This window comes from Lampetra planeri, unplaced genomic scaffold (assembly GCF_965212315.1).
Source record: "Lampetra planeri unplaced genomic scaffold, kcLamPlan1.2.h2 scaffold_155, whole genome shotgun sequence".
Classification (NCBI taxonomy): domain Eukaryota; kingdom Metazoa; phylum Chordata; class Hyperoartia; order Petromyzontiformes; family Petromyzontidae; genus Lampetra; species Lampetra planeri.
In genome coordinates, this window is record NW_027614276.1 from 42,501 (window position 1) to 56,711 (window position 14,211).

Sequence of the window (14,211 nt, forward strand, 5' to 3'; positions counted from 1 at the left end):
CCGTGTCCCCCCGTGTCCCCTTGTGTCTCCCCGTGTCCCCCCGTGTCTCCCCCGTGTCTCCCCCGTGTCTCCCCGTGTCTCCCCGTGTCCCCCCGTGTCTCCCCGTGTCCCCCGTGTCCCCCGTGTCTCCCCGTGTCTCCCCGTGTCCCCCGTGTCTCCGCGTGTCTCCCCGTGTCCCCCGTGTCTCCCCGTGTCTCCGCGTGTCTCCCCGTGTCTCCCCGTGTCCCCCGTGTCTCCCCGTGTCTCCCCGTATCTCCCCGTGTCTCCCCGTGTCTCCGCATGCGTCTGCCTCACCGATGAGGTATCCACTCTGGCGAGAGAAGACGCAGGCCAGGCCGTACATGAGCTGAGCCGACAGGTAGAGGGAGAATCGCCGCAGCTGGCCCTTCTCCTTCACGCGCAGCATCACGTGGTCCAGGACATCGTTACTGCAACATCATCAACACCACACACCATCAACATCATCATCACACACACATCATCATCAACATCACACACACCATACACACCATCAACATCATCATCATCATCACACACACATCATCATCAACATCACACACACCATACACACCATCAACATCATCATCAACATCATCATCATCATTACACATCAACATTACACACACACCATAAACATCGTCATCATCATCACACCATCAACATAATTACACACACACCACCATCAACATCATCACCACCACCACCATACAAACCATCAACATCATCATCATCACACACCATCATCATCATCATCACACATCATCACACATCAACATCATCATCATCACACACACACCATCAACATCATCCTCATCATCACACACACCATCATCAACATCATCACACACACCATCATCAACATCATCACACACACCATCATCAACATCATCACACACACCATCAACACCACACACACACCATCATCAACATCATCACACACACACACACCATCATCAACATCATCACACACACCATCAACACCACACACACACCATCATCAACATCATCACACACACACACACCATCATCAACATCATCACACACACCATCAACACCACACACACACCATCAACATCATCACACACACCATCATCAACATCATCACACACACACACACCATCATCAACATCATCACACACACCATCAACACCACACACACACCATCAACATCATCATCAACATCATCACCACACACACACCATCATGGAGATGCGTTACGACGACCCCATCGTAAGTCAAAAATATCGTAAGTCGAAGACGACCTCGCCTACCCTGGAGTCTTAAAGAATGGTGATAATTTAGCACAACAGAGCAATTCACAGTAGCGTACTGTAAAAACTGCATGTATTTATTGATTACAATACTGTATTGCACAGTAAAACGTCAAGTAAAAAAACAAGGTAAATTCTTAGCCTACCTATATGAACTGCAATTTAATAGAACGTTTTTTCAGGAAACAATCCTATCTGCTATAATAAAAAGTCGGGGGCGATCTGTACTTGAATTGTAAATGTTGTAGTGGGTTTACTCTCCAACACACAGCCGGTTAGTGCTAAAATCGCCACTAACTGGTACGTTTTGTTGACGTGACAAACCTTGTAACTAATCGGCTGTGGTGGCGGGTTTGATGACACGTTCATATTCACGCGATCTAAACCAAAACAAATCTTGACGATGAGTGTGTGAATGGGTAAGTGGGTGAATGGGTGGGTGAGTGGGTGAATGAGTGGGTGAGTGAGTGGGTGAATGAGTGGGTGGGTGAATGAGTGGGTTAGTGGGTCAATGGGTGAGTGAGTGTGTGAATGGGTGAGTGGGTGAGTGGGTGAGTGAGTGGGTGAATGAGTGGGTGAATGAGTGGGTGCGCGAGTGGGTGAGTGAGTGGGTGAATGAGTGGGTGAGTGAGTGGATGATTGTGTGGGTGAATGAGTGGGTGAGTGAGTGGGTGAGTGAGTGGGTGAGTGAGTGGGTGAATGGGTGAGTGAGTGGGTGAATGGGTGAGTGGGTGAATGAATGGGTGAGTGAGTGCGTGAATGGGTGAGTGTGTGAATGGGTGAGTGGGTGAATGAGTGGGTGAGTGAGTGTGTGAATGGGTGAGTGAGTGGGTAAATGGGTGAGTCAGTGGGTGAATTAGTGAGTGGGTGAATGAGTGAGTGGGTTAGTGGGTCAATGGGTGAGTGTGTGAATGGGTGAGTGGGTGAATGAGTGGGTGAGTGAGTGAGTGTGTGAATGGGTGAGTGAGTGGGTCAATGGGTGCGTGAGTGAGTGGGTGAATGAGTGAGTGGATGAATGAGTGAGTGGGTTAGTGGGTGAGTGAGTGGGTCAATGGGTGCGTGAGTGAGTGAGTGGATGAATGAGTGAGTGGGTGAATGAGTGGGTGAATGAGTGGGTGATTGTGTGGGTGAGAAAAACTGATGAACGGAATCGGACCGGGACGGGGTTTTCACGAGTTGTTTGGATGGAGTGGCAAGCTGCAAGGGAGCAACGCTCAATCCGCGACCCGCATCACCGGATGCCCCGACTCTCACCAGGACAAGTTGACGTTCACAAGCAGCCATTCCCTCCTCGACAGCTTCACTGCTTTGGTGGCCGCCAACCTGAAGCATTGACAAGAATGGTGAAGTATGGTCAACAAACTCTCAACCACTCCGCATTGACCAGAGTGGTGAAGTATGGTCACCCACCCCCCCCACTCCACAATGACCAGAGTGGTGAAGTATGGTCACCCACCCCCCCCCCTCACTTCACAATGACCAGAGTGGTGAAGTATGGTCACTCATCCCCCCACTCCGCATTGACCAGAGTGGTGAAGTATGGTCAACACCCCCCCCCCCCACTCCACATTGACCAGAGTGGTGAAGTATGGTCACTCACCCCCCCCACTTCACATTGACCAGAGTGGTGAAGTATGGTCACTCACCCCCCCCCCCCCACTTCACAATGACCAGAGTGGTGAAGTATGGTCACTCACCCCCCCCCCCACTCCACATTGACCAGAGTGGTGAAGTATGGTCACTCACCCCCCCCCCACTTCACATTGACCAGAGTGGTGAAGTATGGTCACTCACCCCCCCCCACTCCACATTGACCAGAGTGGTGAAGTATGGTCACTCACCCCCCCCCACTCCACATTGACCAGAGTGGTGAAGTATGGTCACTCACCCCCCCCACTTCACAATGACCAGAGTGGTGAAGTATGGTCACTCACCCCCCCCACTCCACATTGACCAGAGTGGTGAAGTATGGTCACTCACCCCCCCCCCACTTCACATTGACCAGAGTGGTGAAGTATGGTCACTCACCCCCCCCACTTCACAATGACCAGAGTGGTGAAGTATGGTCACTCACCCCCCCCCCCACTCCACATTGACCAGAGTGGTGAAGTATGGTCACTCACCCCCCCCCCACTTCACATTGACCAGAGTGGTGAAGTATGGTCACTCACCCCCCCCACTCCACATTGACCAGAGTGGTGAAGTATGGTCACTCACCCCCCCCCCACTTCACAATGACCAGAGTGGTGAAGTATGGTCACTCACCCCCCCCCCCACTCCACATTGACCAGAGTGGTGAAGTATGGTCACTCACCCCCCCCCCCCACTCCACATTGACCGGAGTGGTGAAGTATGGTCACTCACCCCCCCCCACTCCACATTGACCAGAGTGGTGAAGTATGGTCACCCACCCCCCCCCCCACTCCACATTGACCAGAGTGGTGAAGTATGGTCACTCACCCCCCCCCCACTTCACATTGACCAGAGTGGTGAAGTATGGTCACTCACCCCCCCCCCCCCACTCCGCATTGACCAGAGTGGTGAAGTATGGTCACTCACCCCCCCCACTCCACATTGACCAGAATGGTGAAGTATGGTCACCCACCCCCCCACTCCACATTGACCAGAGTGGTGAAGTATGGTCACTCACCCCCCCCCACTCCACATTGACCAGAGTGGTGAAGTATGGTCACTCACCCCCCCCCCACTTCATATTGACCAGAGTGGTGAAGTATGGTCACTCACCCCCCCACTTCACATTGACCAGAGTGGTGAAGTATGGTCACTCACCCCCCCCCCCACTCCACATTGACCAGAGTGGTGAAGTATGGTCACTCACCCCCCCCCCCCACTCCACATTGACCAGAGTGGTGAAGTATGGTTACTCACCCCCCCCACTTCACATTGACCAGAGTGGTGAAGTATGGTCACTCACCTCCCCCCCCCCACTCCACATTGACCAGAGTGGTTAAGTATGGTCACTCACCCCCCCACTTCACATTGACCAGAGTGGTGAAGTATGGTCACTCACCCCCCCCACTCCGCATTGACCAGAGTGGTGAAGTATGGTTACCCCCCCCCCCCCACATTGACCAGAGTGGTGAAGTATGGTCACTCACCCCCCCCCCCCACTCCGCATTGACCAGAGTGGTGAAGTATGGTCACTCACTCACCCCCCCCCACTTCACATTGACCAGAGTGGTGAAGTATGGTCACTCACCCCCCCCCCCACTTCACATTGACCAGAGTGGTGAAGTATGGTCACTCACCCCCCCCACCCACTCCACATTGACCAGAGTGGTGAAGTATGGTCACTCACCCCCCCCCCCACTTCACATTGACCAGAGTGGTGAAGTATGGTCACTCACCCCCCCCCCCCACTTCACATTGACCAGAGTGGTGAAGTATGGTCACCCACCCCCCCCCACTCCACATTGACCAGAGTGGTGAAGTATGGTCACTCACCCCCCCCCCCCACTCCACATTGACCAGAGTGGTGAAGTATGGTCACTCACCCCCCCCCCCCACTTCACATTGACCAGAGTGGTGAAGTATGGTCACTCACCCCCCCCACTTCACATTGACCAGAGTGGTGAAGTATGGTCACTCACCCCCCCCCCCCACTTCACATTGACCAGAGTGGTGAAGTATGGTCACCCACCCCCCCCCACTCCACATTGACCAGAGTGGTGAAGTATGGTCACTCACCCCCCCCCCACTTCACATTGACCAGAGTGGTGAAGTATGGTCACTCACCCCCCCCCCCACTCCACATTGACCAGAGTGGTGAAGTATGGTCACTCACCCCCCCCCCACTCCACATTGACCAGAGTGGTGAAGTATGGTCACTCACCCCCCCCCCACTTCACATTGACCAGAGTGGTGAAGTATGGTCACTCACCCCCCCCCACTTCACATTGACCAGAGTGGTGAAGTATGGTCACTCACCCCCCCCACTTCACATTGACCAGAGTGGTGAAGTATGGTCACTCACCCCCCCCCCACTTCACATTGACCAGAGTGGTGAAGTATGGTCACCCACCCCCCCACTTCACAATGACCAGAGTGGTGAAGTATGGTCACCCACCCCCCACACTTCACATTGACCAGAGTGGTGAAGTATGGTCACCCACCCCCCCCACTTCACAATGACCAGAGTGGTGAAGTATGGTCACCCACCCCCCCACTTCACAATGACCAGAGTGGTGAAGTATGGTCACCCACCCCCCCCACTTCACAATGACCAGAGTGGTGAAGTATGGTCACCCCCCCCCCCCACTCCACATTGACCAGAGTGGTGAAGTATGGTCACTCACCCCCCCCCCACTCCACATTGACCAGAGTGGTGAAGTATGGTCACTCACCCCCCCCCCACTCCACATTGACCAGAGTGGTGAAGTATGGTCACTCACCCCCCCCCACTCCACATTGACCAGAGTGGTGAAGTATGGTCACCCCCCCCCCCACTCCACATTGACCAGAGTGGTGAAGTATGGTCACTCACCCCCCCCACTTCACATTGACCAGAGTGGTGAAGTATGGTCACTCACCCCCCCCCCCCACTCCGCATTGACCAGAGTGGTGAAGTATGGTCACTCACCCCCCCCCCCCCACTTCACATTGACCAGAGTGGTGAAGTATGGTCACTCACCCCCCCCCACTCCGCATTGACCAGAGTGGTGAAGTATGGTCACTCACCCCCCCGTACTTTGATAACAAAAATCGATCAGTTAACAAATGTATTTGTTAAAATGCACCAATATCTTGACAATATTGACACTCTAATAGCTTTGTGCGAGTTGTAAATTGTAGAACTGTGTAGGTGACGTGATGTTATAAATAAAAAGTTTGAGTAGCGTGAGGTAAAGGTTTGTGAGGGAAATGTTTATAAAAATTAACGATTAGGAATGGATAATGACATTTGTAACTTTATAAATTAACACATTAATACGATGTATTATAAATCTATAAGTGATGAATTCGTATACTGTTGATATATAATTATATATACCGTGCTACTGTGCAAGTGTATCGTTATTAGTACATTCTGCATATAATTTGTAAGATTATAATGTAACTAATTAACTTTAATTAAACAAATATACGAATACGAACAGCGGTATCGTCTTAAATATAAACATGTTACATGTTAACACGCTTAATGTTAATACATTGATAACGAGAATAACGTGAGGTAATATTAATAACTATGTAATGTAGAATAACACATCAATATCATCATTGCGCTCGTCATCAACTGATTGACAGGTTAATGTATTTACAATAATATTTTTTAATGTTTATAAATTAGACTTAGTCGCTATCTGTCGCTATCAGCTCAAGTTCATCATAATTGTGAGGTAAAAGTTTGTTTTACCAAATCGTCGCAAACTTGCCACGCCTTCTCAACACCTCTGGGTAATAGAACATGTTTGGTTTTCCCTCAAAATCGCTCTTAGTTAACAATAATAATTATCTCGAGATGTTTGGCGCCCTTCAGACGAGGGAAACTTTAAATCTGTGGCCGCGGCAATTCACGCTTCCACCGCTCTGCGCTGGTCAACATCTCATTAACATAATATATGCGGTCGCTGCGATGACGTCAGATCGCGTAATACATTAACATAATATATGCGGTCGCTGCGATGACGTCAGATCGCGTAATACATTAACATAGTCTATGGAATCGCCGCGATTACGTCACGAGCTGCGCATCTCATTAGCATGACATTTACAGTCGCCGCGATGTCGTCACGGGCCAACATTAACATAATGTGTGATCGCTGTGATGACGCGTGTGAGCCGCGTATCTCATTGGCTGCCGTGATGACGTCGCGAGCGGCGAGGGCCCCCCCCCAATTTGTTGTTGCAATCGAAACGTCGTAATATGTTATTTTAATTTATTATTTTATTTTTAGACGTGACTTAACCGAAAAGAACCAAAGAATAATTCCTGCAGTCACGAAAGCTCCTAAATTAAGATTCCCCCCCCCCCAATTTACGCCCTGTGACCAGAATGGTGAAGTATGGTCAAAACCAAGACTCACGAACACGACAGCAGTGCAAAGTGCAGGCAAGGGAAACACAAATCACTTTCAAATAGATTAACAACTTAAACCAACCTCTTGTTTCTATCTTAGAGACCCATAGACACCGACAGAGACCCATAGACACCAGAGGTGTGGACTCGAGTCATGTGACTTGGACTCGAGTCAGACTCGAGTCATGAATTTGATGACTTGCGACTCGACTTGGACTTGCATAACAATGACTTTGTCCCACCTATGAGATGTGGACTCGAGTCATGTGACTTGGACTCGAGTCAGACTCGAGTCATGAATTTTATGACTTGCGACTCGACTTGGACTTGCATAACAATGACTTTGTCCCACCTCTGATAGACACCCACAGAGACCCACAGACACCCATAGAGACCCATACAGAGACACCCACATAGACCCATAGACACCCACAGAGACACCCACAGAGACACCCACAGAGACCCATAAACACCCACAGAGACCCATAGACACCCACAGAGACCCACAGAGATCCACAGACACCCACAGAGACCCATACAGAGACACCCACAGAGACACCCACAGAGACCCATACAGAGACACCCACAGAGACCCACAGAGACCCATACAGAGACACCCACAGAGACCCATAGACACTCACAGAGACCCACAGACACCCACAGAGATCCACAGACACCCACAGAGACCCATACAGAGACACCCACAGAGACCCACAGAGACCCATACAGAGACACCCACAGAGATCCATAGACACCCACAGAGACCCATACAGAGACACCCACAGAGACCCATAGACACCCATAGACACCCACAGACACCCACAGAGACACCCACAGAGACCCATAGACACCCACATAGACCTAACTCCGTACTACAACAAACAAACATGGCCAAATCAAACAAACGCTTTCGATATCACCAAAATGAAGCCATCGTCAGCGTCTCCATCATCCAGCAGTGGACGTGTTTGACCATTGCCTGCAAGGTGACGATGGTTAACCACCCTGGGTTGGACCCCGACCCCGAAACGTCGCCTCCGAGACCCCCATGGAGGCCCCGCGTGGCCTGTACGAGCGAGGGGAGTGGTGGTGCGGGGGGTGGCAGCTGCCACCAGGGGCCGCTGCAGGCCACGTCCGCTCGCTGTGGGAAGAAATTAAATTAAATACGAACAGAGGACGACGTTTCGGTGGCGATAAAAGCAACCGTCAGCAGGGACAAACGAATGAGAAAAGAAACAGAAAACGTTGCAGTCACCAACGCTTCGAATCTCCGCTGGAGGCGTCGTCGTCGTGTTTGAGATGTCGTGGAAGTGGAGAAGGTTGTGTCGTCAATACGCGCCACCCTCCACCACCCGACACGGGCAGGTCACGTGGTCACGCAGCGCTCGTCACGTGGACAGAGCGTACTGCGGATTCGATACCAGTACAGCACTCGTGTAGTGTAGTGTGTAGTGTAGTGTGTAGTGTAGTGTGTAGTGTAGTGTATAGTGTATTGTCTAGTGTATAGTGTAGTGTGTATTGTGTAGTGTATAGTGTAGTGTGTAGTGTATAGTGTAGTGTATAGTGTAGTGTAGTGTGTAGTATAGTGTAGTGTGTAGTGTAGTGTATAGTGTAGTGTGTAGTGTTTAGTGTGTAGTGTAGTGTATAGTGTAGTGTGTAGTGTAGTGTATAGTGTAGTGTATAGTGTAGTGTATAGTGTAGTGTATCACCACCACCATAACCATCACCACCACCACCACCATCACCACTATCACCACCACCACCATCATCACCACCATCACCACCATCACCACCACCACCATCATCATCACCACCACCATCACCACCATCATCATCACCATCACCACCATCACCACCACCACCATCAGCACCATCACCACCATCACCACCACCATCACCACCACCACCATCAGCACCATCACCACCATCACCACCACCATCACCACCATCACCACCACCACCACCAGGGTCTATCCACTGGTGCAGGGAGATCCATGTGGTGGTCACGATGCATTCTCCGTTTGCTGCGCGGAGTTGATTTCACGCTCACACTGTGCGTGGTGTGGACTTCGTGAGGGTCGGCTCAGCCATAAATGGATAACAAAACCCCTCTCCGTTCACTGAGCAGGGGCAGGAATGTGGGGGGAGAGGGGGAGGAGGAGGCGTGGTGATGGTGGTGATGGTGGTGGTGGTGATGGTAGTAATGATGGTGGTGATGGTGGTGATGATGGTGATGATGGTGGTGGTGATGATGATGGTCATGATGGTGGTGATGGTGGTGAATATGATGGTGATGATGGTGATGATGATGGTGATGATGATGGTGGTGGTGATGGTGATGGTGGTGATGGTGGTGATGATGGTGATGATGATGGTGATGATGATGGTGATGATGGTGATGATGGTGGTGATGATGATGATGGTGATGATGATGGTGATGATGATGATGGTGATGATGATGATGGTGGTGATTATGATGGTGATGATGATGGTGGTGATGATGGTGATGATGGTGGTGATGGTGATGATGGTGGTGATGATGATGATGGTGGTGATGGTGGTGATGATGGTGATGATGATGGTGATGATGATGGTGATGATGATGATGGTGATGATGATGGTGGTGATTATGATGGTGATGATGATGGTGGTGGTGATGATGATGGTGGTGATGGTGATGATGGTGGTGATGATGATGGTGATGATGGTGGTGATGATGATGATGGTGATGATGATGATGATGGTGATGATGATGGTGATAATGATGGTGGTGGTGATGATGATGGTGATGATGATGGTGATTATGGTGGTGATGGTGATGATGGTGATGATGATGATGGTGATGATGATGGTGGTGATGATGGTGATGATGATGATGGTGATGATGATGATGATGGTGGTGATGGTGATGATGGTGATGATGATGGTGATGATGATGATGGTGGTGATGGTGATGATGATGATGGTGATGATGATGGTGGTGATGGTGATGATGGTGATGATGGTGATGGTGGTGATGGTGATGATGGTGATGATGATGGTGATGATGATGATGGTGGTGATGGTGAAGATGATGATGGTGATGATGATGATGGTGGTGATGGTGATGATGGTGATGATGATGGTGATGATGATGATGGTGGTGATGGTGATGATGATGATGATGGTGGTGATGGTGATGATGGTGATGTGTGTTGTGCTCTGCGGCTTTTGGGAAACTCCGGGACTTTCCCTGCGCTGGCGACGATGACAGCGCCAGACCTGAGTGGGGCGAGTGGGCTGGGAGCATGGGACGGTGTGTGTCAGTGTGTGTGTGTCAGTCTGTGTGTGTCAGTGTGTGTCTGTGTGTGTGTCAGTGTGTGTGTGTGTCAGTGTGTGTCTGTGTGTGTGTCAGTGTGTGTCTGTGTGTGTGTGTCAGTGTGTCTGTGTGTGTCAGTCTGTGTGTGTCAGTGTGTGTCTGTGTGTGTGTCTGTGTCTGTGTGTGTGTGTCAGTGTGTGTCTGTGTGTGTCAGTGTGTGTCAGTGTGTGTCAGTGTGTGTGTGTGTGTCTGTGTGTGTCTGTGTGTCAGTGTGTGTCTGTGTGTGTGTGTCAGTGTGTGTGTGTCAGTGTGTGTGTGTCTGTGTGTGTGTCTGTGTGTGTGTGTCAGTGTGTGTGTGTCTGTGTGTGTGTCAGTGTGTGTGTGTGTGTCAGTGTGTGTGTGTCTGTGTGTGTCTGTGTGTCAGTGTGTGTCTGTGTGTGTGTGTCAGTGTGTGTCTGTGTGTGTATCGGTGCTAACAGCACTTGCCCCAACAGTCTGCTCACGCTATACAGGAGACCTTTGTCTGTGTGTGTGAGAGAGTGTGTGGGTGTGTGGGTGGGTGGGGTATGCGAGGGATGCCAGAATTCTAGGGGATTTCCCAAATACTTGTGTGTCGGTGTGTGTGTCGTCTGTGTGTCGGTGTGTGTGTCGTGTGTGTGTGTTTACAGGGAAGACGTGTTGGTTTAAGGGGGTGTGTTTGTCAGTGTGGGTGTTGGAGTTTCTGTTGGTGTGTGTGTGTGTTTGGTGTGTGTGTATTTGGTGTGGGTGTATGTTGGTGTTTGTGTGTTTGGTCTGTGTGTGTGTTGGGGTTGTGTGTGTGTTTGGTGAGTGTGTGTGTTGGGGTTGGTGTGTGTGTGTTTGGGTGTGTGTCTGTGTGTTGTGTTTGGTGTGTGTGTGTTGGGGTGTGTGTGTGTGTTTGGTGTGTGTGTTGGGGTGTGTATCTGTGTGTGTCTGTGTGTGTGTTGGTGTGTGTGTATGTTGGGGTTGGTGTGTGTGTGTGTGTTTGGTGTGTGTGTGTTGGGGAATGTGTGAGTGTGTGTGTGTGTCTGTGTGTGTGTGGGGAGCGGTGGTGTAGTGGTTAGCGCTACGCTGCGCTACGAACCTGCCGACCCGATGTAAACATCGCCGGCACTGGGGAGACAAAGGCGGCCGGGCGTGGTTCTGGCCACCCACCCCTACTCGCTAACAGCACTTGCCCCTACAGCCCGTTAGAGGCTACACGGGGGACCTTTGCCTCTGTTGGGGGCACGCAGATATGTGCTGTCAGTAGCGAGGAGCAGCGCCACCTTTAGACACGCAGACAAAGGTCCCCCGTGTAGCCTCCAACGGACTGTAGGGGCAAGTGCTGCTAGCGAGTACAGGAGGTCACGGGGCAGACCCAGCAGGTGCCATGAGTTGTACTGCTGTGCCAGGCTAGGTGCAGGAGGAGGTCACGGGACAGACACAGCAGGTGCCGTGGGTTGACTGCTGTGCCAGGCTAGGTGCAGGAAGAGGTCACGGGACAGACCCAGCAGGTGCCATGGGTTGACTGCTGTGCCAGGCTAGGTGCAGGAAGAGGTCACGGGACAGACCCAGCAGGTGCCATGGGTTGACTGCTGTGCCAGGCTAGGTGCAGGAGGAGGAGGTCACGGGGCAGACCCAGCAGGTGCCATGAGTTGTACTGCTGTGCCAGGCTAGGTGCAGGAGGAGGTCACGGGACAGACCCAGCAGGTGCCGTGGGTTGACTGCTGTGCCAGGCTAGGTGCAGGAGGAGGAGGTCACGGAACAGACCCAGCAGGTGCCGTGGGATGACTGCTGTGCCAGGCTAGGTGCAGGAAGAGGTCACGGGACAGACCCAGCAGGTGCCGTGGGTTGACTGCTGTGCCAGGCTAGGTGCAGGAGGAGGTCCCGGGGCAGACCCAGCAGGTGCCGTGGGTTGACTGCTGTGCCAGGCTAGGTGCAGGAGGAGGTCACGGGGCTGACCCAGCAGGTGCCGTGGGTTGACTGCTGTGCCAAGCTAGGTGCAGGAGGTCACGGGACAGACCCAGCAGGTGCCATGGGTTGACTGCTGTGCCAGGCTAGGTGCAGGAGGTCACGGGACAGACCCAGCAGGTGCCATGGGTTGACTGCTGTGCCAGGCTAGGTGCAGGAAAAGGTCACGGGACAGACCCAGCGGGTGCCATGGGTTGACTGCTGTGCCAGGCTAGGTACAGGAGGAGGTCACGGGACAGACCCAGCAGGTGCCGTGGGTTGACTGCTGTACCAGGCTAGGTGCAGGAGGAGGAGGTCACGGGACAGACCCAGCAGGTGCCGTGGGTTGACTGCTGTGCCAGGCTAGGTGCAGGAGGAGGTCACGGGACAGATCCAGATGCCACAAGTTGACTGATTGAGATGACTGGCTGATGCACCACCTGTGCCCCCTTCTGTGCCAACTTGCTGTGCTTTAGCCACCCGGCCCTCCGCTCGTTGTTGTGAGCGTCGCTCCTCCGCCCTCCGTTGTTGTTGGAGGGCGACTGCCTCCAACTGCCCAGTAGCGTCCTTCACGAGCCTCCTCCACAGAGGCCGATCTTGACACCGCTGGTACCAGTCATCGGCAAGTCCACTCAGCTCCACGTCCTCCTGTACCACATCACTCCATCTCTTCTCTAGCCCGTGTCACCCACCCACTCACCAACTCACTCACCCACTCACTCGCCCATCACTCCATCTCTTCTCCAGTTTGGGGCATGCCGTGGCTGGGCATGCGGGCTCCGTGACCCACAAAGCCAGACACAGACACACACACAGACACACACACACACAGACACACACACAGATACACACACAGACACACAGACACACACACAGACTAACACACAGACACGCACACACACAGACACACACACAGACACACAGACACACACACACAGACACACACACAGACACACAGACACACACACACACAGACACAGACACACAGACACACACACAGACACACAGACACACACACAGATACACACACACACAGACACACAGACACGCACACACAGACACAGACACGCACAGCTTCCTCTCTACAATGTGCAAGTCCGGTTTGTGCTGCTCATACCTGCAGCGTTCCCACGATCATGCAAGCGTGAATATATACACACAGATACACATACACACACACAGATACACACACACACAGATACACACACACAGATACACACAAACAGATACACACACAGATACACACACACAGATACACACACACAGACACACACACAGACACAGATACACACACAGATACGCACACCCAGATACACACACACAGATACACAGAAACACACACAGATACACACAGAGATACACACACAGAGTGAGTGGGTGAGTGAATGAGTGGGTGAGTGAGTGGCTGAGTGAGTGGGTGAGTGTTTGAGTGAGTGGCTGAGAGAGTGAGTGGCTGAGTGAGTGGCTGAGTGAGTGGCTGAGTGAGTGAGTGGGTGAGTGGCTGAGTGAGTGGCTGAGTGAGTGAGTGGCTGAGTGAGTGAGTGGGTGAGTGAGTGGCTGAGTAACTGTCTGAGTGGGTGAGTGAGTGGCTGCATGAATAAGTGGGTAGGTGAGTGGCTGAGTGAGCGAGTGAGTGAGTGGCTGCATGAGTG

At 52.0% G+C, this 14,211-nt stretch overlaps 1 protein-coding gene across 1 annotated transcript in view; it reads right to left on the reverse strand.

The window, feature by feature from the left end:
* REC8 (REC8 meiotic recombination protein) overlaps positions 1 to 6,805 on the reverse strand; it is a 28,412-nt gene extending 21,607 nt beyond the window's left edge. The window contains exons 1-3 of the mRNA XM_078622471.1: positions 6,649 to 6,805; positions 2,526 to 2,594; positions 295 to 428 (exon numbers count right to left, since the gene is read on the reverse strand). Of these exons, the coding sequence (XP_078478597.1) occupies positions 295 to 428; positions 2,526 to 2,594; positions 6,649 to 6,701 (256 nt within the window). The 5' untranslated portion in view covers positions 6,702 to 6,805. The remainder of the gene's footprint in view (positions 1 to 294; positions 429 to 2,525; positions 2,595 to 6,648) is intronic.
* Positions 6,806 to 14,211: the final 7,406 nt, after the last annotated feature.